The sequence below is a fragment of the Cannabis sativa genome, chromosome X (genome assembly GCF_029168945.1).
Source record: "Cannabis sativa cultivar Pink pepper isolate KNU-18-1 chromosome X, ASM2916894v1, whole genome shotgun sequence".
In the NCBI taxonomy this organism is placed as follows: domain Eukaryota; kingdom Viridiplantae; phylum Streptophyta; class Magnoliopsida; order Rosales; family Cannabaceae; genus Cannabis; species Cannabis sativa.
In genome coordinates, this window is record NC_083610.1 from 41,079,816 (window position 1) to 41,105,995 (window position 26,180).

Below are 26,180 nucleotides of genomic sequence, written 5' to 3' on the forward strand. Positions count from 1 at the left end.
GATTTTAATCACTAGTGTCTTCCAAGTCATAAGAAGGTGAGTTCCTAGAAACTCTCCCACTACGACAAGGTACCGTGAATTATGTCTAAGAAAACTAAATGGTATTGATCTCTTCGGTTGTGACAAGACAACAAAGGCAGTGGGATCATCATATGTCAAATAAGATGATGGGACACTTTTGGAATCAAGAATTAAATATCTCTTTTATTTTCAGACTTAGTCATTATCTTAGAAAAGTAGTATTTGTTTAAACAAACACTCTCTTATGTATTGACTATGGGATGGTCCACCCCTAATCACTTAGAATAGCTAACAAACCATGGTTAACAGTTCTAGTTTTTCTTAAGATTTTGATTAGGTCATCCATGAATCTAGTAATGATTTACATTAAGTATACAACCATCACATCATTCTGAAATTGTATTACCATAGAAGGATTTAGGCAACGACTAGTAACTAATCATCAATATGCAAATCGAAATTTCTGGGGAGGTAAGTTTGGATATAATTCAAAAATCAATTTAATGATCTTTGAACTGCATATCTACTAACTATTTCTCCACCCCTATCAGTTTGCAAGATCTTTAACCACTTACCTTAATGGTGTTTCACCATTGCTAGAAATTAATGAAATTTTTCAAACATTTCCAATTTCTTTGCATAAGGTATAATCTAGAGTGATCGTTTTAAGAATACAACGAAAAGAAACTCATATCCACCCCTGGATGTACATCCATCTGCGAATGAGATGAACTACTTTCAGTGGATATAGGCATATTAACTCTTTGCAGAGATTGATCTTGTCAAAACCACTATGAACAAGATACAAATGCCATAGATTAATAAAAATATGGTTGTGTCTTTTTGATGACTTAGGTTTAGTTACATCAAAGAGTTCTTAGAATAGTGCAAGTGGATCCTGGTCACAGAATACTAAACTCATATTCCATACAGTTTGAATCCATTATTAGAAAATGGTTATTAAACATCTGTGAAAGTATAACTGTATTGTATCCTGGAATTAGAAATATAAGATAATTTCTGTTTGGAATCTAAAATTAAAGTCAAAGACTTAAATTTACACCAAATATAATGAGTAATTCTATCTTGGACCACCACTACTAATTTAACTCTAAGTCTGATTTTCCCATACAAGTAGGAGATTTCTAAGATTGAGGATTTATATCAATTGGGAATAGAATTTCAGGATTATAATCATATGCGTCATTTAATTTCTTAAGAGAAAATATAATGACATTAAATGATATATATACCATTCAGCCAATGATATGTTATTGAGCTAAATCGAAATGAATAAGCTAAAAGGAATTAGGATAATTTCGTTTATAAATAAGAATCCAACGATGCTTGGATTAGCGAGAGTCAAAGTAATCTTATTTATATATATATAATCTTCTTGTTTCATATCGTAAAAATACTAGTCTAAGGTGTCATCAATTGATGAACAGCTAGATGTTGCATATACAATATTTATCTTTCGAGATCTAACACTATTATGTATGTCTAATGGTGAAAATCCATTAGGGATTTATCTCATTAGATAAACAAACCAAGTTAGACCAACAATGAAGATTCGAAATTAAACTACAACTTAATAACAGAAAATAACATGGTTAAATATAAATTCATACACAATTCAGAAATTATTAAACATATAGCAAGTAGGAATGACAAGTGAAAATACTAAAACATACAATCCTAAATAATTTCCAAGGTTTTCAACAAACTGATATCAGTGTCCCGTTTAGGCGAGAGTAAAAGCTACAATCCATTGAATAGAGTTGTCAGCTCATCTAAAATGTTAAACATTCTAGCAACCTTTTATTCGATCAAGATTGGAATTCAGCGTTGTCCCGTTTAGGTGAGAGTCAAGGCAATTCTATCTTATGAGCTTCCACCATTGTTTCATAATTTGCAAGTCAAATATGGTCGCCACCATTAGGGTGATCCATACCATATAAAACACTTACAAACTACTTATCTTTCGAGATTAAACGGTGCGAAATTGCTAATGAACGTTCCTCCATTAGGGAGGATTACTCACTAAAACAAACGCGATGTAAAACCAACAATGAAGACCGAATATCTTAATAATAAAGCTCATTATTTAAAGAGAGTTGTATTTTCTTTGACCCTCATTTTAATCTATTTATTTTAAAATATATATTTATTTAGTTAAAATTTCCAATTTAGAATGAAAAATTCTAAATATAAATTTTAATTTAATATTTATAAATTTTACTTAGATGGATATGAAAATAATATGAATTATTTCCATCTTAGTAATAATTTCCAATAAATATTAAGAAAAATATTCAATTTAAGTTGTTACAAAATTAATTTAAATTAATTTACAACTCAAATTTAATTTTCTATAAATATATATTGCATTTCGAAAAATTAAAGTATTTAAGAATACAATTTTTGAAAATGCATGTTAAAATAAAAATAAATCCTGGAAAAATTATTCTAATTTAATGTTGGCCCAAAATTAATTAATAAAATTAATTTACAACAAAAAATATAATTTTCCTATTTAATTAAATATATAAGAAAAATTTCAAATATTTAAGTATGATGATGAAAATCAACTTAAATATTAATTTTCTATTTAATTAAATACAATAGAAAAATACTTCAAGCAAAAATAGATAATATCTATCTAGATTTTCCTTTGACTAATTAATTCATTTTCTAATTAAATATATTTTATTTTAATTAATCATTAAATGAAAAAATCATTGATTTAAGTTGGTCCAAAATTAAAATAAATAATTTACAACTTTAATCTATTTTTCAAATAAAATTCGAAATTCAAGCATTTAAGAAATGCAATTTCGAAATTTGATTAATAAAATAAAGAAAAAATATATTTTGAAAATTTTAAATTTAGTTGAAAAAATAATTTTCAACCTAAAATTAATTTTCTATTTAATTAAGTGTCATGAAAAAGAAATATTTAAGTATCATGATGAAAATCAACTTATATATTTAATTTTTCAAATTAATTAAATGTATTAAATTCAAGAAATAAATAATTAAGTGTAGAGAAGGCTTAATTATTAATCTCTAGTTTAATACTAGGAAAAATATACTTAAAATAAATTGTACCAAAATTAATTATTTAAATAATTAATTTCACAATGTATAATATTTTCCTATTTAATATTAGAAATAATAAGTAGTCTAGAAATAACTATCTAGAAAATATCTTATTTGACTAAGTATCTTTTCCACAAAATTTGAAAAAAAAAAAATATCTAATTTAAGTTGTATTAAAAAAAAAATAGAATTTAAATATTTTCAAATTTAAATTTAATTAAATATCAAAAATTAAGTTGTAACCACTTAATTTGAAAATATTCTATTTTAAGTTAATATTCGAAAATATATCAACTTAAAAAAAAATATCTAAAGAATCTTAATAACCAATTCCTAAAATTCCTCAACTTAATTTTGAAATTTTAAATCCAAAAGATATTCAGATTTAAGCTGATTAGTTAGTGATAACTAATTATCAACTTAAAATAGGAATATTTAATGAAAAATTTAAATTAAGCTTCAGAAAGAATCTAGATGGTTATAATTCTATATTTAATTAAATACAAGAAAATACATATAGTTTAGCTTAGAATATAAAATTCTTTAAACTATGGTTTTCTTAAATTAATTTCAAAATAAATGAAATTAATTATGTTGCTAATTAATTTTGTTAGGTTAAACTAATTTAATTAACCTAGTACAGTTATTCAAATCAGGCAAATGGGCCTTCACAATTGGGGTGGTTCATGTGAGGGGGTGCTGGGTTCAGTATGTCGTACCCACTACTATGGCTCCCAACTCTCACACAAGGCCCAAAAGAGAGGAATTTAACCTTAAAATGAACAACTGTTATTAATTGAATATGCCCAAAACTAAATGGGCCTAAATAAAATCTATCAAGAACTATGATATTTTATTTAGCAACAACAACCTATATGCATCTATAATAAAATTAAACACATAGGCTCACACAGGCACACAATTTGGATGGATCCTATCATGTTGCTAGGTCATACACAGATGAAAGAAGATTGTAAATATACCTGTTACAAATTATTAACTTGACCAAGGGAGCCATGAGTTAAAATCAGATCATTGGATCTGTCAACAAGTTAACCATGGCTATTTGCAATCAAGCAATAATAGGTTTTAAAAACTTACAAACAAGCTAAAACACATACTCCTGGAACAAGGTTAGCTGCATAGTTGGATGTAGGATTTATTTAATTTTAAATAAATAATTTCGAAAAAATAAAAATTTATTTTCGAAAATTAAAAAAATAAACCTACAATTTTGAAAAATTAGGTTTCAACCAACCTTAATATCATTTCAAAATTTGCTAACTACTTTTAAAAATTTAATGTTATTTTATAAAAAAAAAAATTAAAAAAGATAAATAAATATCTTTTTCAGATTTTAAATGTAATTTAAATAAATAAAATAACAAAATTTAAAAGTTAGCAAAATATCTTACATCTATTTAAAATTACATGATTATAGTTATCTTATTTTAAATTTAAATAAGGTCACATTGTTTAAAAAAAATTTAATATCTCACCTTAAATTTAAAAATAAGATAAGATATAATCAAATTTAAAAATAAGACAGATAATTAAGCAAAAAAGATAGATATTTACTATTTTTCAAATTCAAATTACACTAATATCATGAATTAAATTTAAAAAATATTAATTAAATTAATTATGATAATTAGAATTGAATTAGGAATAGTAAATGTATAAATACAGAACTACACAAAAAAATCGGAAGTTAAATCCATGAAAAAGCATGAAAAATCGAAGAAAAACGAAAAAATTGCGAGCTGTACGGACAGTATGCCAAGCATACTGCCCGCGCGCGCAACAGAGGGTGCATGGGCGAGGGATGTCGGCGCAGGAGGCTGCATGCAGCCTATTCCGCGCGCGGACCCCAGGATTTCAGACAAAATCTTTGTCTGCGCGTGCTGTCCGAGGGACAAGCCTCGTGCGCGCGCGCGTGTGTAGTTGCACGACTCCGATATTTTTTGAAACTTCAAAAAATCATAACTAATTCAAATTAAATCGAAATTGAGTTCTGTAAAAAAGTAAATTGCTTAATTTTTTCCATACTATCCAATAAAAATAATTCTAGAAACAAATATTCAATTATGTTTCACGAAAATTCACAAACATCAATCAATCATCAAATAACACTCAATACAACACGATACCATCCAAAACATCAAACAATCATTTTAAAGTCCAACTTTCTTGCAAGAAAATCAATTACCATGGCTCTGAGGCCAGTTGTTGGAAATTATTTTACCAGGATCTTAGATCTACTCTCAAGTATGTTGATTAACACCCTAAATATGAACTTTCTAAAACGATGAAATAAACACATATAAAGTTTAGTAAACCTTACATTGGGTGCAGCGGAATATAATGACTCCTTCCGTTCAGATATCTAGCCCTTGATTCCTTTCTGTAGCAGAGCATTATCAATATCTGAACTTGGATCTCTTTCTCTGATTCTTTAGTGATGAAACTCCTTCTTGCTGAAAGTCTTTCTTCACGATCTTCCTCACTATGATTGAGGTATCACTTGCTGTGTGTGGGCACTACTCTAACACTAAGAACTTTGAAATCTTTAGGAAGAAGAGAGAGAGGGAGTGGTCGGCCAAGGATAGGGAGAGAGAGAGAGGCTCAATTTTTTCTGAATGAAAAAGTAGAAAAATTTAAGTGTTTTTTTTTCTGAAGCCTTCACTATCTATTTATAGCATTCCACTAGGGTTAGGTTTGAATTATTTGGCATTAAAATAATGAAAATATCATAGGTAAAACCCTACAAAAGTGGCCGGCCCTATACTTATGGATTTGGGCCTCACTTTTTGCAATTTTGCAGTTTTATCTTTTCTGCATCTAATTTTCTCAAAAACGCCAATTTTTCTAATTCAACCATTTAAATGTCAATTCTAACTATTTAATAACTATAAATAATTATTAAATAATATTGTCATTTATCATATTTATTAATTGAACCATACAAAGTATCATAATTAACAAATATGCCCCTAAAACTCTTTCTTTACAATTTCGCCCTTACTTAGTGAAAAATTCACAAATAGACATAGTCTAATTTGAGAATTATAATTGATCAATCAAAACCAATTATATGAGTCTTACAAGCAATATTATCTCAACTAGTGGGGGGACCATGGGTCTATATAACCGAGCTTCCAATAAGTAGATCAAGAATTTATTACTTAAATTCACTAACTTATTAATTCTTCGTTGAATCCACGCATAGAACTTAGAATTGCACTCTCAGTATATAGAATGCTCTATATGTTCCACCATATAGACACATCATTAGTTATCCAATGTTATAATCCTAATTTGATCAATGATCCTCCATATGAATGATCTACACTGTAAAGGGATTAGATTACCATTACACCCTACAATGTATTTAATCCTTAAAATACTTAACCCCGTATAAATGATATTTCAGCTTATGTGAAATGAGATCTCCACCATTTATTTTCGTTTGGTCAAGCTCGAAGGAGATCATCCTTTACTTACTATTTGCCAGATAGAAGCTATAGATTCCATGTTTATGTTAGCGCTCCCACTCAATTGCACTACCGTGTTCCCAAAATGTACGTATCACCCTGACCCAAAAGTAGGCTTAACTAACAAATCAAAGAACATGAATAGCCTCTCGAGATCGAGCCTAATCATAACAGGATTAAGATCATTTGATCTAGGATCAACTAGGCGATATTGACTTGAATAGATATTACGGTAAGTTTAATAAATCTAAGTCAAAGTTCAATATCGGTCCCTTCCGATGCATACTCCATGCATCCAACCTGAGCTTTACTTTAACCAATGCTCTGGAAAGAACATAGCATTTCTCCAAATGCAAGTAAACTCTGTTGTAGATTATCATATCAGTAAAACCCTATGTCTGATAAATATAGGAAACTTTATTCACATAGTCATGTTTACTTTTCAATGTGTTGACAGCACAATAAACAGGATCAGGTATGGTAAAAGGGTTTCAGATGAATTTATACATTATGTACATATAATCATGAAATAAATCATGTGAACCATGCAACATTAAATGTTATTTCTGATCTGTATTAATAAGTAAATCTGATTATATTGAAATGAGTTTTATTTAGGGCATAAAACCCAACAGATCTAATGGTTAAATTAGCTCTTGGTGGTGATGGCTATTTTTTGGAGCCCAACAGATCCCGCTACAGGTAACCCGGAGCTTATTTTCGTAACTCTGTTGAGGGTGAAATTTGATGACATTAGCTTCACAATTACTATTGAAAGTTATTTTACCAGAATTTAGATTTACTAATAAGTATGTTGATTAAATTCTATAATCTAACACCGTAAACATGAATTTCTAAAACAATAAAATAAATAAACACATATAAAGTTTAGAAAATCTTACATTGGTGGCAGTAGAATAATATGGATCCTTCCACTCAGATCTTTAACTCTTGTTCTTTTCTGTCATAGAGTAATAACAAGATCTGAGTCTGAATCTCCTTCTAGTGTTAGATTCTTCACAATTTTTCACATTATGATTGAGTACTTGACTTGATATGAGTAGACATGTACTTTATACTATAGGGATTCGAAATTGATGAAGAGAGAGAGAGAGAGAGAGAGAGAGAGAGAGAGAGAGAGAGAGAGAGAGAGAGAGAGAGAGAGAGAGAGAGAGAGAGAGAGAGAGAAGGCTATTTTTTTTTGACAAATTAGACTACAGAGCTTATGTTTTATATTGTCAAGTTAAGAGCCTATCACTATCTATTTATAGGATTCCTTCTAGGGTTAGGTTTAAATTATATGGAATAAGAAAAAGATAAAAAATGGCTTAAAATTCACTTATGTGGTCGGCCACTTATGTGGACCCCACTAGTTATAATTTTACCATATTATTTCATAATTCATCTTTTCCTTCCATAAATGCCATATTTTAACTTTAAACCTTTTTAAATACTAAATCTATTTATTTAATAATTAAAATTACTATTTAAATTATTTATTAATTTGATCTTACAAATTCTCTAAATTAGCAAATAAATTCTAAAATCTTTTAAGTCATTGCTTAGTGAAAATTCATAAATAAGATATAGCCTAATTTAGAATTATAATTAATTAATTAAAACCAATTAATTGAGTCTACAAATAGTATTATCTCAACTAGTGTGGGGACTATGAGCCTATATAATCAAGCTTCCAATAAGCAGTTCTAGAATTTATCAAGTAAATTCTCTAACTTATTAATTCCTCCCGACTCCACTATAGATTCAAAATTGTACTCTTAATTATATAGAACACTCTATATATTCCAAGATATAGCTAGATACACTATTAATTATCTATTGTTATCATCCAAATAATCAAAAATCCTTTATAGATGATTTACATCGAGTAGGGATAAATTTACCGTTCTATCATTCAATGTATTTTATTCTCAAAACACTTAGCTTCCTATAAATAATATTTCAGTAAACTAATATAATTACTCAAATAAGAGCTCTTCCATTTATCTCTATTAAGTCAAGCTTGAAGAAAATCATCATTTCACTTCTATGTCTAGATAGAAGCTATTGACTCCGTATCTATGATTAGTGCTCCCACTCAATTGTACTACCATGTTCCCAAGATGTAAGTATTGGGCCGATCCAATTGGTCAGCTTTAACGAACAACTCTAAGAATATAAATAACGCAGTTGAGATCAAACCTAACCATCTCAGGATTAAAATCTATTGATCTAAGATCAACTAAGTGATATTGACTTAGAAAGATTCAATGGTAAGTTTATGATATTTTTACCAAGTTCAATCGATTGAGTTCAATGTATACTCCCTATATCTGATATTAGCATACTTTACCAATGTCCTAGAAATGACATAACAAGCATCCAAGGGGTAAGTAAATTTTATTGCATGCTGATTATCACATTAGTGTAAATCCAGTGCATTGATGAATCATGAGACATAAGCTTTGAAACATATAATCACAATTACCTTCCGCTGTGATGAAATTACTATAATTGTGAATAACAATATGTTTTGGATTTATCAAAAATTGTATATTAAACCATAATTATAAAAATCAGATGTTAACTTAAATGACTTCTAATCTTCTATTGATAATAAATAAGATTATATTAAAATGTATTTTATTTAGGGAATAAAATCTCAATAATTATGTATAGAGTGTAAGGCATGATTTGATAGAGCATTGAATTAGCTTTAAAACACAAGTTGAATCGCGTCAATTAGATCAAAATTGAGTAGTTATAGTTATTTTACAGAAGGCAGTTCATGACCCAATGCCCAGGTTGACATACCAACGCCCAGGTTGACATATGACGTCAATCTAGACGCTAGGTAAATGTAAAAATATCCAAGGAATGTACTTTAAGATATCTAAGTGATATTTTGACATCACTTAGTCTATTTATGTGTTCTGGTTGGTCACCGATTCTCAAAGATGTTGCTATTTTGTATAAATGAGAGTCTCAAAACTCTTCATTTTCAGGCCAGTGAACTGGAAATGAGAAATGCAAAATTGTGAATTTCATTTCTCTGACTTTATTAGATCATTGTCATTGTAAAAAACTAGATGAATGGTAAAAACAATATCCGATTTGGATAAGCAGAACCCAATGCACAAGACCTTTTGTCAACCTGGACGCTGTGTACTTACTCCCGAGCTCCCAGGATTTTGTTTTTGATACTTCCAAGGCTTCTGAACTTGAGGATGAGGACTCCTATTTCGTTTTTTACCATTCTGAATTTAATGGTCACGTTAAATTTGACATTTAAGCAATTGAAGGTAGTGTCCCAGGTTGATTGTCAACTTGGGCGTTGGGCCCAACCCTATGTCAACTTGGGCCCTGTGCCCTGTCTCTAGGGACTCAGGATTGTAGTTTTCTCCCCTAGTTTGCTTGGATCTTCATTATTTCTGATGATAGATAAATACGTAGAACACTTTTTGCTGAACTTGATCGGAAACGGCCAAGTTGACAACATGTCAACTTGGGCGTAGGGTCAGCCCCAGATGTCAACCTAGGCACTTGGCCCTATTTTTTGTACCCATTAATTGTTGTTTTTCCTCTAAGAAGACCTATTTTCCCATTTTTTATGAAGACGAAGAAGATGCAAAATTCGGATCTCCAATCTGATACTTGAAAGGTGCCCAGATTGACAAATTGTTAACCTAGGCGCTAGGTGCTCAAAAATTAACTTGCTCTGATTCTGATTCTGATGTCTCAAATATGTCTGTAGTGTGTCTAGTTGATGTATAAGTACAAAAAGTATTTTGGCAAATAATTATATAAGTAAGAGTATAAAAGTGTAAAAAGTCGTATAGTAGTATTTTTGTAAATAAACTTATTTTTTTCAATTTCTTATGTAAAAATTTCATTTTTTTCACAATCTCTTAGTTAATTTTTGTATTTGAAAATACATAGACGAAATATTGTTTTAATTTTTTTGAAAAATAATTCCATGTCAGTCCTCGTTATAATCTATATATACCTCAAGATTTCATTAATTAGGGTTATTTGTTCTCTAATTAATTCTCTATTTTTTTTATATGTTTTATTAGTTTCATAAATATTAATTAATATAAATTATATACCTCCATTTATTTATTAATAAATTATATATTTATTATTTTTTTTTTGAAAAGGAAGAAATTATATATTTAAAAATACTATTTTATATATATACTTTTATTTGTTCTCTTTTTTGTTCTATCAATTTTATAATTTTTGATTATGTTTATTAGTTAATATTAATTCTTTAATTTTTTTCATGTACAATTTAATATTAAGTTTGAAATATCTATCTTAAAAGAATTTATATCTATATAATACCTCCATTTAGAATTCTAAACTAAAAATTTCAAACACTCAGCATTAGCTTCCACTTGATGCCACCATTCATCGAAAACCAAACCATGAATATACCATGAGAAATTTGACTTATTATACATTTATTAGATTAAAATTATTTTCCTAAACCTAAGTTAACCCATATTGGTAGAATATGCTAATATTTTATAAAATTCAATTCTACCCTCCCATTTCAAACACCTAACCATCTCTCTTCCTCCCTTATCTTTCTCGCTCTTAGAACTTACCCCAAGGACTCGACCCACAACCCAGCACCCACAACCTTAGTCCCTTCAACCACCACGACCATAGACCCAACAACCCACAGACCCAATGACCACCGCGGACCCAATGACTTCTCCATCAATCACAGCTTCACCATCAATAATGTTGTCAAAAGAATAAATTGTATGATTAATATTTATTTTTGTGAGTACAGATTAGAGTTAGGATCAGAAATGCCCAGATCTAACTTTTAAGCAAAAAATTTGTAACACCCCGATATTTTGCCTTACTTTACAAAAATACTATTTCAAATGCATAATTTGGAAAAGAAAAAAAATCCTTGAAATACAACAGCGGATTATGCAACAGAGAAGGATCCTTCATTTGTAAAACAAAGTACGATAAGTAAATGATTTTAAATAATACATTTCCACTGTGTTTAGATTTATCAACTGCTTAAAATAAAGCTAAGCACCACCAGCGTTCTAGACCGTTTGCCCGTCCGTAGCCACTCACAGTATACGTACCAAAACTCACCCTGCTCACTATATATACTTCCCTGTCTAATATCTGTAGGGGGAAAGTAAGGGGGGTAAGCTAAAAGCTGAGTAAAGAAATGCTTATCATACAATACCATACTATATCACACTTACCATTAATGTATTTATTAAGTTTTAGCAATATCACACAACTCAATTCATAACCATAACTAAATAATTGTACACATGGAAACCTTTATCATATATGTCCATACTAATTGTTCACACCATACACATATACAGAGATCATAACTCTAATATTATACTCATAACGTAATCATACCAGTACTATAAAATAATAATGTCATTACCATAATATTGGCATATCATAGCCATTACTTACATAACTCGGGCTTAACTTGGCCCTACAATATCTTGGGCCTAAACTGTCCATATAATAACCTAGGCCTATACAATCCTAACATTGTTATAGGATACGGTATCTCTATATTCAACAGTAACATCACTGTATCATAGCCCACCATAACAATCTCATACACGACTCAGTAAAATGTAGGGTAGGGTATCTCTACATTCAACGACCTTATCCCGTATCATACCCCACCATGGTCCCCCACTTTACCTAAGACGTTAGCATACAACATACAAATACAACATACAACCTGAAACATACAAATACAACTAACAACATATACAAGTCATACAACCATAATCTATGTATCAATTCACAAACTCATATTGTGTCTATACCACACATTCTCAGTACCATATACATAGTCATAATAACAAATCATAAATCATATTTCAATACATAAAGAATTTAAATTTAGGCAGATAAACACATACAAAACTATCTAATTTCCTTACCTCAAGTCCCGCTGCTTAAGACTTGTTATCTCGTCACTACTACCTATAATAAGACATGGGTCAAGGCCCTAACATTAAAATTCGTACTCTTAAAGTACAGCAGAAAGATCACTATTTTTGACCAACAACTACACTAATTCAATGAAAGTTATCTTCATAAAAATTGTAGGCAATTAAATTATCTTTTCAATGATATAAAGATCACTAAAAATGGATTGAAAATGAGGGAATTATCATAGTTTTACCGAAACTATTTCTGAGAAGGAATATGGAGTAACGAATTACATGGCTCAGTGAAAATACAAACTTTTGACATTGAAAAGTTCAGAACAAGAGGATAACATCTTCATAAAAATTTTAGGAACTTTAATTCTCTTTCCAATGACACCAAAATATTTGAAATTGGAATTGTATTCAGAGAGATATTATAATTTTACCAAAACAGTTTTTAAAGCACAATATTCAAGAAACGAATCACATGATACGGAAGGAAACTAACTTTTCAACATAGTATGATTCCGAATTAAGGAAAGGTTCCTTCATGAAACTTATGGGACATCGAATAAGCTTTAAAACCATATATAGATCATTAAAAATGGATGAGAATTGAGAAAGTTATTGTATTTTAAGTGAAAGTACTTTTTTTTTTTGAAAATATGAAGAATAATGAATTACAATAGCAACAGAAAGATGATAATTTTCGACATAGAATAACATCGAATTGTAAAAATATTTCTTCATAGGAAACATAGATATTTGAATAAGCTTTCAAACAATGCTAAGATCGTTAAAAACAAATCGGTATTCAGAGAGATGAGATAATTTTTATGTGACAACATTTTAAGAAAAATAGTAACAAAGATTAAGAGTTTTAGACCAATAAAAGAGTATTAGGGGTTCCTTACCTTAATGGTTAGTATGGAAACAGACCGAAGATGAAAATAATTGCACTAAGCCTTCTTGAAAAGTTCTAAACTACACCTTAATTATAATAACACGACTTTAAATTAATACGTGACTAAACAATCATAAACCACTCAAACAATCAACCTCAAACCAAGACATATACCTGCAGGTAGAACACCCTTTAGTCGAAACTCTATAAATATTGAACACTGATGCTACTTCTTGAACGATTGATTATTCTAAGATTTTTTTTTTTTTTGAACTATGATTGGGTATGACAGCTTCTGATCTTTGTGGTGCGTGTAAATATGGAGGTGTCAATATAAGACTTGAATTTTTTGAAGTGACATATATCAAGATCTCATAACTAATAAAATATAAAACTTACATAATACTACTCTAATTCTTCAACTTAAATTAAAAAAAAAAAAAACTATTTGACTTATTATCTCCAACTAATATCCTTGTTTTCTCTCTCTGCACATCGACTTCCACAACAAAAATAACAAGAATAAAAAGATCAATACTTGTGCTCAATCAATTATACATATCTTAAATCATTTAGTTATACCACGCAAATTAACAAGAATATAGAGAAATGATAAAAGGCACCAGTGGTGTCAAGCACCTTCCTACGTGTCAATATCGCTATTGGTCTAATTAAGTATCGGGTCCCATATAGTTTAATAAAATAGCTTTTAGAGAGTATCGCTAGCCAATCGCAAGGCGACACGTCTTAAGGGTGCTAGGCACCACTGGTGCCCAATAGCAATGCTCAAGAATATAATATATATATATATATATATATATATTTATATCATCTTCACTCATCTAACCATTACTTAATTACTATGTAATATTATATAAGACTAAATTACACTTGGTCAAACTCCCTTCATTCATCACCGTACATTATATTCAAGTTTTAGATGATTTATCAACTATGAACTTTGAATAATACCATAATATTAATCAGTCTAAAAAATATCATAACTTTCTAAATTATCCGATCATTTCCTTTTCATCACACAAGTAAAATAATTATAAGCAATTACTGTCAAACAATTAATATTGTCACACAAAATTATTCAAAAAAGAAAAAAAAACTTAGTGTTACAAAATTAGTTTTTTTTGCCAAGCCAGATGGTGGTCCAATGCCTTCTTGTTACTAAAATGAGTAAAGATTGAAGACGAAGGTCCAATAGTGGCCCGATAATATGGTCCAATGGTGACCCGATACCTTCCTGACGAGTTTAATAAATGGAGCTTAATATCTATAAATGTAGAATATGGTCCGATGGTAGCCTGGTGCTACTTTTTTTATGTACAAATTAACATAAAAAAAATAAAAAGAAATAAGTAGTATCGGACAACTATCGGACCTCTATCGGACCACCATCAGTATAGATGTGAATGTGGAGTATGGACGGTGAAGTTAGAAGAGAACAGAAGAGAGAAATGTATTATGGGTATGAATATAAAATGTGCCTATTTTTTTAATTTTAATAAACTTGTGTTTAAAAATCTATATATATATATAAATGAGAGATATGAGGCGGTCACATGTTACTGTAAAATCTTTCCAAAACTATTTTTCTCTTCTCTCCTTAATTCTCTAATTTTTAATATTTTATTAGAGCATAAATTTATAAATTGATATTTTACTATTATTTTAATAAGTTATTTTTCTCTTCTCTCATTTTTAATATTTTATTACAATATAAATCTACAAAATAATAATTTTCTATTATTTTGATAATTTTTTTTAAAAAAAAACACACTATATATACTATCACACGATTTTATTATTATTATTATTATTATTATTATTATTATTATTATTATTATTATTATTATTATTATTATTATTAGGGGAATTACCCTATATACTATTTTATAACTTTTTTTTTTTTTCAAATTTACGGTTTGGGTTGCTCCGGTAGTTTCTTCAGTGGTTTCTATGTGGGTTGCTATAAGGATTTTAGTTGCAATTTGGTTGCTCCGTTAGTTTCTATAAAAATTTCTGTATGGAATTTCGTAAAAATACAAAAAAAAAACTGTTTTGAAGTGTAAAAATAAAAAACCGTTATTATTATTATTATTATTATTATTATTATTATTATTATTATTATTATTATTATTATTATTATTATTATTATTGGTTTTGAATCATATATTTTCTAGATTTATCAATTACTTTTTTTTTATAGATTTTTATTATGTGTGAGAATTAGATACAATTCTATCTAATTTCTCATTATTAATTAATAGATTTTATTTGACATATTTTTTATAAAAGAAAATTGTGAAGATTCAGGGCCAGTTTGGCACAGCTATACTGTGGAAAAAGCAGTTGTAGCTGTGTTGTGAAAAAAAACTGCTAAGTGTTGGTAAATATATTTTTAAAATAGTTGTGAGTTAGAAAAGTTATATATAAGTGTTTGGTAAGCTAAATGATTGAATAGTTGTTAAATATACAATTACTAAAAAAGGTTTGATATTTGTTATCGAATTTATTTAAATAAATTTAATATATTTATAATTATTTTTTATTTTATTACAAATTACCATAATTATTTTCTTATAATATTTATTTTTTTGAAAAATATATATAATAAAATAATTAGTTAGACTTTTACTAATAATAATTATAAAAAATCTACATAAATATTGTCTATTATATATTTTTAAATTATTATAAATTTTCATCATAACAAATAATTCAAATTTAATCAATTTAATATGATAGAAGACAATATAATTTAAATAAAACAAAAAAAAACATGAATATATTTTAATTATGTCCTATTAAACTTGCAGCAATCAAATCTCTGATATTGTCCATTTCATTTAAATTTGAAGCTCTTGTTGTCTCATCTTCACCTTCAATATTAGTTTGATCACTGGCACAATAATTTGGATTGTCTCTAATTTTCTCAAAATGTCGATCACGTTTTTCATGCCTTCGAATGTAATTATGCAAGGTCATTGATGCAATCACTATTTTTACTTGCTTCTGGTATGGATAACTAGGCATATCTCTTAATATTTTCCATCTTTTCTTTCATACTCTAAAAGTTCTTTCAATAACACTTTGAAGAGAAGAATGTGCTTGGTTGAATACCTCTTTATAACCAGTAGGTTGGCTACCTCGTTGAAATTGTCGAAGATGGTATCTTTGGCCTTTATATGATCATAAAAACCTGTAATTTGTGGGTATCTCGCATCCACTAAATAATATTTTCTTGTCAAATAAAATATAAAAACATAATTAAAAAAAATTATAAAGACTTTAATAATTTATAAATGTGTTTAGATGGCAACCTTGGGGTGGTTTTGGAAAATTTGAAGTTGAATCACGTAAAGCTAAATAAAAAATTCTTGTATCATGAGCAGAACATTCCCACTCAGCATATGCATATATAAATTGCATATCAAAATTACATATTGTCATAACATTCTGAGTTTGTACCCCTTTTCTACCAACAAATGGTACTTGATCTTCAGGAATTACGACATTTACATGTACACCGTCTATTGCACCAATACAGTTCTAGAAAAAGAATACCAGATTATAAAATTATACTCTAGCTTGAGAAAAAATTAATAAAAAAATATCTAATTTTAATGTATGACTTGCCTTAAAATGAGGCATATATCTAGAATCTTTCAATATCTCTTTAGGAATATCTTTGAATTCTGTGTTTGGTAGTTTGAATACATCTATACTCATATGACATAAAACATCTAAAACTTTGTAGAAATATCGACTAACTGTCTCGCCTGAGTGCTGGAATCGCTCTTGTGTTAATCGTTTTCCAGCGTCGTGACCTAATGTAAATAAAAACATGCCTAATATTTCAAGAGTACACATCCTTTTTGAACCATCAAATCTATAATTAGCTTCCAATTCATCACATAATTTAATAAAAACATATTTCTCCATCCTAAACATTCTACAACATCTACTTTCATTTCCTTGTAATATTTCCATCAACCACATATGACCAATTTGAGAAGAATTCATACAAGGAGTCTTTTCAATGTATGTTGTATAATAATATTGAACAAGGTATGTAGCTACATACATCGATTGTAACTCAATTTCGTCATCGGTGTATGTAGCTACAAGGATTTTAGTTGTGATTTAGGTTGCTCCGTTAGTTGCTATAGGGGTTTCTATGTGGAATTTCGTAAAAATACAAAAAAAAAAACTATTTTGAAGTGTAAAAATGAAAAAACCCTTATTATTATTATTATTATTATTATTATTATTATTATTATTATTATTAGTTTTGAATCATATATTTTCTAGACTTATCAATTACCTTTTTTTTATATATATATTTTTATTTTGTGTGAGAATTGGATACAATTCTATCTAATTTCTCATTATTAATCAATAGATTTTATTTGATATATTTTTTATAAGAGAAAATTGTGAAGATTCACTTATTTATAAAAATGAGTAGTTAACTCATTCTTTGATTTGTTTTATATATACAACAAACATACTGGAGTCAAGTCGAACATCATGTTATATAGGTCAGATATGATAATAACAACACCCTTAAATGTAATGATAACTACAAGTGAGATACGGTGATGATAATAGTTTTGAAATTATTTGATAAGTTTTCCATAAATTTATCAATTCTTATAACAGTTCGAGGGATCAAGCCTAACATCATGTTATATAGGTCGTGTCTGTCTTTCATTATAATAAGAAGATTTGATAAATACGAGTTTGATCTGTCTGTTTGTACACACCTAATTTTTCATATAAAATTATATAAAAAAAATAGATTAAAATTTGATACAATTTATTACTTAATTGTCATTAAATAAAAGTTATGATTTATTTTATATATAATTTAAATTTTTTAAACATCCATCGCGAAGTGTGGCGTGCTGCCCCATGGCACACCCACAATAGGGCCATTTTGTAACATGAGCATGCCTTGGTACTTGATCATTAGTCAAGTCTTGCACCAAGCACCTCATTGGGGTATTTTGTAACATGAGCATGCCTTGGTGCTTGATCATTAGTCTTGCACCAAGCACCTCATGGGGGTTGGGAACCTTTTGTTGTTTAGCTTTCTTTCTTTGTATTTCCCTTCACATATGTCTACAGAGCTAAAATCATCTATGTTCCTGGAAATCCCTTAAAACCCCAATAAGCTCTTTAGGGGGGGTGACCAGGTGACTTATGAAGCACCTTGTCACAAGCATGATAGGGGCCCAGTTGTGTACTCCCTTGCCCTATCAAGGCCATATATTAATAAAACGATGTTTATCCATGCTTCTTGTGTATGCTTCTATATGGTCTTTTTGATGCCTGTTTGTTGCCTTTGTTGGGCCATTGCGTGTCATTTGTCTATATGTTTGCTTGTGGGTTGTGTGAGATTGGTCCTTGGGGACGCTTTGTGTTTGCTTGCTCATGCTTCTTGTTTGCACTCAACATGTGCGAGACATGTATCGTGCATAACCTTTGAACTTGTTTGCCTGCAGGCGCGTTTAGCCTGACTTGCTAGCTCGGTGTGCCAGCAAGTGCCGCACGTCCCACCTATTTGGGGGTGTCCAAATAGGCAGCTCGTGACACGAAGCGCAGGTTGTTTACTAGTTAACAATGTCATGAGTTCACAAAAGAAGCCACAAGTGTTAGCCAGTTACCTGAATTCTTGGTTTTACTGTCTTGCTTAAAGGAGAAATGAACCTATAAGACAAAATCAGGACCATTATAAGAATGCAAGTTTGTAGGGGCAACTTCACCACTTTCGATCTCAGCCAAATCAGTGTCATTAACCTGACAAATTACATAATGAACTCAAATGCTTGTAACACTAACCAGCTCTAAAAATTTTCTTGCTTGAGCATACACTTAGTATAAGAAATAAGACAAAGTAAAAACTACATAAATGTCTTAGGTACGAGAACATACTACGTCACGAGGGTTCTCATCCGTTGTAAGTATTTGCACATTATCATCATCATCATCCTTAAACATAGTTTCTTCACCTTCTTTTTCCAAGTAATCCAGAAAAGTGCAATAGTCTTGGCATGTATCATCACTTTCATCTTTTGGGTCGAATTCGTTCCCAAGTTGAATCTCCTCAACAATGTCAGATTTCTCTGGTGTTGTATTCTCATCATCTTCAATAACATCCAGATATTTGAGATACAAAATGCCATCATCTTTCTGTTCGCAATCAACATCTAATGGTTGATCAGGTTTCAACTTAATGAATCTGTAATAATCTGGATCATCTTCTTTGTCCCTTGAAACATGTGTTATATAAGAATCCTCATTTATGTCATTAAGAAAAGTCAAGAGGTATTCTTCATCAACATCTTCTAAATCATCAACGTCAACATCTTCTAAATCATCTTCATCAACATCTTTTGAATCATGTTCATCAACATCTTGTAAATCATCTTCATCAACATCTTTTGAATCATCTTCATCAATTATTTGTTTATTCGTTCTTTTTCTCCTTAATCGCCTCTCTAACCTCACTCAGAGTCATTATTGTCATCAGATCCTAAGCTCTCTAATTGAGCTCTCGTTGCGCTGATGTGAGAGTTTTGGGTAATTCTTTGGTGATTGGTGCAACTTTTCTTTGGTCGCTTTTGTAGCCTAACATCAGTGTTTTTATCACTACATTCATGACTAACTGCACTGCCAAATCGGATACTCTTTCCCTTCGCTGGCTTTCTCCTCGCTGAAGTATGACCCATTCAGGTAAAACAATGTACCACTAGTTTCTGAAACTTTCCCTATTAAAACCCTAGAAAAACTGTAAAAGAAAACCCAAACCAAGAACAGAAGATCAGTAGAGTCGAGAACCCTTACACAAAGGTCTAAACATGCAGAATGATCGTCCAGGGTCAATGTAGGACTAAAACAAAGCTAAAACTTTGGCCCTCTTTTTATAAACCAATATCTCACTCTAAACCTAATTTCTTTCCGCCATTCAATAATAATTCTCACCCAAAAACCCTAAATTCATACATAGTATGAACAAAGAAGAAGAATTCACGATTGTATTCAACCAAAACACACCGTAATGAAAAAAAAGAAAAAACCATATCAAGGGAAAATTAAATGCATTCTATTTTGAACACAACAATCAACAAAGAAAAAAAACACACATATATAACTACATGCACACCATCCCAATCCCAATTTGTAGAGTCTTAGTTTAATGCAAATAAATAAAACGTAAAATCAAGCAAAGTGATGAAGTTGATACATAATAATAGATGAATGGGTGAGAGCATTAACTTTAGAATGAAGAAGAAAGCCTGAGATTTTAGGGTTGATGGAAATGAAAGACGAATGTGAAGCTGCTCTTATATTTTGGGTTGCTGTTGCTACAGGAAAAACCTTTATTATTATTATTATTATTATTGATTTTGAATCATATATTTTCTAGATTTATCAATTACGTTTTTTTATAAATTTTTATTTTGTGTGAGAATTAGATACAATTATATCTAATTTCTCATTATTAATTAATAAATTTCATTTGACATATTTTTTTATAAAAGAAAATTGTGAAGATTCACTTATTTATAAAAATGAGTATTTAACTTATTGTTTGATTTATTTTATATATACAATAAACATACTGTGGTCAAACATAACATCATATTATATAAGTGAGATATGACAATAACAATACTGTTGAATGTAATGATAACTACAAGTGAGATACGGTGATGAGAATAGTTTTGAAATTATATGATAAGTTTTTTTTTTATAAATTTATCAATTCTTATAACAATTCGAGAGATCAAGCCTAACATTATGTTATACAGGTCGTGTCTGACTTTCATTATAATAACGAAATTTGATAAATACGAGTTTGATTTGTCTGTTGGTACGCGCCTAATTTTTTATACAATAAATTAAAAATTAGATTAAAATTTAGTACAATATATTACTTAGTTGTCATTAAATAAAAATTATAATTTATTTTATATATATAATTTAAAATTTTTACCGCGAAGCGCAAATAATTTAAAATTTTTATTGTGAAACGCAAGTTATTTACTAGTTTAATATACACCAAATAATGTATCTATATAAATTCAAATTTCCCATATAATATCATGAACACGTTTTTTAGAACAATAAACTATTCAAAAATCTTGAAATCTATTGGGTGTAAACTCTTGTAGCTTTGTTACGGTTTACGTTAGGCTAGCAAAGTTAACACCTTATCATCCTCACCTGACATGGCTGCTCCTGCTACTGTTACTTTTGCTGGCGCGAATTCTGTTGTTGTTGGGATAAGTTTACTGAGCTCACCTCGCATTTTGGCAGCAAAGGGGTCTCACTTCCTATCTCCATCTTCATTCTCTAAATTCAATTTGGATTTTGCTCCTCTGCACCAGCGGACCTCTTTACCTTCAACGAAGCTTGTGGTTCGAGCCGCTAGGACCGAGTCCAAAGGCCTATCCTTGGGCTTCAGACCTCCAGATTTTCAGGTTCTTTATGATTTTTACTGGAATATTTTATCTGGGTTTTGTTTAATTCAGTCTGAATATCTAGAATGTTGAACAATTTATGTGGATTGCCCTTGTGTTTAGCTTCCAGAGCCTCTTACTGGGAAAGTTTGGACCTTGGAGGATTTTGAATCATATCCTGCTTTACTGGTCTGTACACGCACTCTCTCTCTCTCCCTCTAGCATATTTTCTACAATGCAATCATGTTCTTTGTCATTGTTGACTGAGTTTATGCTTTTTGATTTCTTAATGATTGTTTTCTTTATTGGTATGAACAATCAATAGTAAAGTTATGTTGATGGAGATTCTTGTCAAAGACATTTATGGGACCAAATGTTTAAATGTGGGGCAGTCTCTAGCCTTTTAATTGAAAAGTAAAATAAAATTCAAGTTTTCAAACAGTTCATCTAGCAAAAAAATTTGGGGAGCCATATGGACTATGTTAAAAAAAAAAAAAATATTCTTGAAGAAAAAGAGGATGGGAGGCCTCTTGGGCTGAGGCGCCTGGGCAACAGCCCCGGTCGCCCCACCCTAAAGGCGACCCTATTTGAATGTTAAATCTTTTCACTTGGATCAATGACTTGATATGCTTTTATTAGGATGCACCTAAATATGCCCAAAGAAAAGTTGTAGAAGATTTTAGCTTAACTGAATCTGAGATTCTAGTTAGGGAGAGAGGAGCTGGATAAAAATTGAAATCACGAAACTATCGATGATCAGAGGCAGAAGTTCTTTATCCATCTTCTTAACTATTTCGTTTAGGTTTTTCGTGAAGAAATTCTTCTACCGAAGTAGTAGAATGTTTCCAAGTTAATAAAGTTCACATTGTAATATATAATGTTCAATCTGTATGGTTCTGTGTTGAGCTACACTCTGTATTTTTACTGTAAATGGGAGGCTTAATATGAGTGTTATAGTGAGAAGGATCAGTTCAGTTGGGATAATGAACTAAATGGACTGATATTTAGTTAGAGACTGACAGACCGTTGCTTCCTGTTTCCTGTTAGAGTGTTGCACATGCACTCAAGTTGCCGTAACAATGGGAATCTTAGGGTTATAAAAAGATATTTCCTAATCTGAGAGACAGTCAAGAAACAAATCATGTACTTTGTTGTTATAAAGTGAGAAAAGGGTGTAGTGAAAACAAAGTTCTCTTCTAAATTTTGATTGTGGTCACTTGTTCAATTGTTTTGTACTTTGTAATTGGTATATTTTGAGATATAATTAAGAGAGTTTTGAGACTAATTACTTATTATTCATTATGGGTAGCATACCTTGAATCAAAATCTCCAAAATATTACTTCACTGGAAAGAGGGTAATTTTTTGCTTAGTAGGGTATAGCCTGACAATGTAACCATGTGAAAGTAAAAAAACTATGTGACATATTAAGCTATCTACAAAAATATGTAACTCCATTCTTTTCCTTTGATAAAGAAATTTACCAGATTCTTCTTCTAAAGACCTTATTTGGTAGTGCAGGTTATGTTTATCTGCAACCACTGCCCATTTGTTAAACTCCTGAAGAAAGATTTTGTGAAGCTTTCAAATTTTTACATGAAGGTGAGACAATTTTCTGTATTTGGCCTTGCTTGTTTTCCTCTTTGAAAACCTATATGAGTTGATGAATGAACACAACTATTATCACAAAATGTGATTATGTTTACTGCAGAAAGGACTTGCGGTTGTTGCGATATCTTCAAACTCTGCCTCTACACATCCACAGGTTGTAGTAACTCCATAATTTGGGATTAGAGCTGGGTTGAAGCTATTGTCTGACTGTCCAACATGGAATGTTACTGACAGGATGGACCTGAATTCATGGCTGAAGAAGCTAAAATTTTTCAGTATCCTTTTCCATATTTGTACGATGAGGTATACTACTACTAATGTAGAAGTACATAAATTTCCATGCTTTTATACTGTATCTTCTTTCATCTGTTTCTCTTTCTACACAGTCTTTTGGGATTCTTCATGTTGAATAGTATGGGTGATGATCTTGTATTTCAACTCTCACTAATCTAGTTGTTTCTTGACTGCAACTGTATTATACCGATTTGTTTTTCTTGATGGTATCAATGTATCAAATTAAAAAAATTATTAAACTAAAGATGATAAGATACCATCTCATGTTACAGCCACAGATGCCAACTTCTAATACTCTCAGAAAAGGAAAATAATACTTTGAAATATTTAGTGTTAAAGAATAAACATCCCAAAGGCCACCCAAAATTTGATTATGTCCCAAATATTTGACAGAACTCCATCTACCGCCTCGAAAATTATGTTAGGGAAATTTGAGTTTATATCCTTAATATGGCAACCCATGATCCTATTGTTAAACAAATATTACTAAAATATGCTATTGTTTCTAACTTTTCCTAAGTACAAGTGGAGGCAGTTTTTAAGCATTTGGGCACCTTCTTCTCATATGAAAATCTCTTAGTAGTGAGTTCACCTAAGTGGTTGTGACAATGGTATCAGAGCCAACATTCTCTATTAGGACCAACGCCAAAGAAAGGGTGACTTGAGCATAGTCACCTACTGGATTATGAATGACGTGGACTATGGAGAAGCCTACATTGAGCCGAGATAAACATTGGCTCTAAAGGGAGGCGTATTGTTAGGATTTGTTGACCTTGTATGAACTTAGTTGGTGGTCTATAACCACTAGGGCATCCTCCTTTCATAGGCTAGTGCTTTGGGAATGAGATCTACTTCTACATAAGTGTTGCAAGTCAAACTATCTGAACCAGAGGTGGCTTGAGGAGAGTTTATAGTTGATTGTGATATAATTTTGTTGTGGTGAAGAAGATAAAACAGAATTAATTAGGATGAGTTGCATTGCACCTAGTACTGGCATAACCCTAACATACTATACTTGTAGTCTGTATTCATGGTTGTTATCATTGTTTATCTTTCTTTTATTTTTTGACTGAAGCATAGAATTCTAATACATGTCTTTCTGTGGTTTAATGCAGACACAAGATGTTGCAAGAGATTTTGGGGCTGTTTGCACCCCTGAATTTTTCCTGTTTAAAAAGGTGACCTGAGCTGAGATGCGAAAAGTCAATTTTTCAAGTGCACCTCTTAGTTTTAGCTTATGAGGAAGATTAATATAAATAAAAATTAATAAAGCATTATATTTCTTGGATTTTTAGCATAATTTAGTTGTTGTTTTTGTGTTTTAAAGACTTGGTTGGTAATGTATAGAAATTTCTTTACATGTTTTTGCATGCATTTTATTAAGTCCATCTATAACAATAGCATCTAACAGGATGGTCGGAGACCATTTGAGCTTGTGTATCATGGACAATTTGATGATTCCAGACCAAGTAATGGTGTTCCTGTAACTGGAAGGTTAACCACAATTGTTTTTTCTGCTAAATTCATTTTCGTGTTTATTTCTTTCTGATGGTAAATTAGCTTTATTTACTTCTTCAAGGGACTTAAGCCTGGCTATAGATTGTGTTCTTAGTGGGCAACCAGTGTCTTCCGTGCAGAAACCGAGGTATCTTCTCCTTTTAGTTAGTTCTCTGTTTCTAGTTTTTCCATCGGATATGCACTGTTTATTCCTTGACTACAAACTCTAACTAAATTTTTATCTTGTGTATAAGTGTTGGATGCAGCATAAAGTGGCACCCGGAGACAAATTTATAATCTGTACTTCTCGGTTCAACTTTATGGCTATCATAATATGTGAGTAGAACTTCTCCCATGTTCTGCAGTTGGCTACTTACCTTTGAATTCAAGAATGACCTTCTTTATTTTCTTTTTGTGTTGTTTCCTTACTCTCCCACGATCATATATTACTTGCTTTGGTATTCTAAAGCATATCAGAACAAATTGGTGTAATTCACAATTCTTTTTATTTATTTATTGACCATGTAATATAAGTTCAATAAGCTCCACATTTTTTGTATATCTATATGATTATCCTCATTGAGATGAAGAGTACACACCCATGAGCCATGACAATATGGGCTGTCCTTTTTCTGTTCACACCCAACCTTGATTGTGTACTTATAAGTTTGTTTAATCTGAATATCTAACTTATTATTAGTTGTTCTAACATACTTCAGCTATAAATAGAACAATCATACCCAAGAGAGGTAGCTCCAATGATAAGGTCTGTAGTTTGCTGCCACAAGATTTGAAGTTGGAGTCCTTTCTGGATCCGTGTACATACC

At 30.3% G+C, this 26,180-nt stretch overlaps 2 protein-coding genes across 2 annotated transcripts; one reads left to right on the forward strand and one right to left on the reverse strand.

Annotated features, from left to right (window-relative positions):
- Positions 1-19,196: 19,196 nt before the first annotated feature.
- LOC115702517 (uncharacterized) lies at positions 19,197-20,218 on the reverse strand. The gene is made up of 3 exons (XM_061106023.1): positions 20,095-20,218; positions 19,422-19,987; positions 19,197-19,286 (listed from the first exon to the last, which is right to left on the reverse strand). The coding sequence occupies exons 1-3, from the start codon at positions 20,216-20,218 to the stop codon at positions 19,197-19,199; spliced, it is 780 nt and encodes a 259-aa protein (XP_060962006.1).
- A 1,378-nt stretch (positions 20,219-21,596) lies between these two features.
- On the forward strand, positions 21,597-25,942 carry LOC115713240 (uncharacterized). Its single transcript, XM_030641725.2, has 9 exons — positions 21,597-21,973; positions 22,076-22,141; positions 23,473-23,553; positions 23,663-23,716; positions 23,797-23,865; positions 24,972-25,034; positions 25,268-25,350; positions 25,436-25,501; positions 25,608-25,942. Exons 1-9 carry the CDS (start codon positions 21,722-21,724, stop codon positions 25,648-25,650), a joined length of 777 nt encoding a protein of 258 aa, XP_030497585.1. The 5' UTR covers positions 21,597-21,721; the 3' UTR covers positions 25,651-25,942.
- The last annotated feature ends 238 nt before the right edge of the window (positions 25,943-26,180 follow it).

Excerpts from the sequence above, each read along its gene's own strand:
- LOC115702517 (XM_061106023.1), bottom strand. The coding sequence starts at position 20,218 with ATGGGTCATACTTCAGCGAGGAGAAAGCCAGCGAAGGGAAAGAGTATC. Across the intron at positions 19,988-20,094 it reads ACAAAAGCGACCAAAGAAAA|AGAGGCGATTAAGGAGAAAA; the intron begins GTTGCACCAATC and ends GAGTGAGGTTAG. Across the intron at positions 19,287-19,421 it reads ATGAGAACCCTCGTGACGTA|GTTAATGACACTGATTTGGC; the intron begins GTATGTTCTCGT and ends GTAATTTGTCAG.
- LOC115713240 (XM_030641725.2), top strand. The coding sequence starts at position 21,722 with ATGGCTGCTCCTGCTACTGTTACTTTTGCTGGCGCGAATTCTGTTGTT. Across the intron at positions 25,035-25,267 it reads AATTTTTCCTGTTTAAAAAG|GATGGTCGGAGACCATTTGA; the intron begins GTGACCTGAGCT and ends AGCATCTAACAG. Across the intron at positions 25,351-25,435 it reads GGTGTTCCTGTAACTGGAAG|GGACTTAAGCCTGGCTATAG; the intron begins GTTAACCACAAT and ends TACTTCTTCAAG.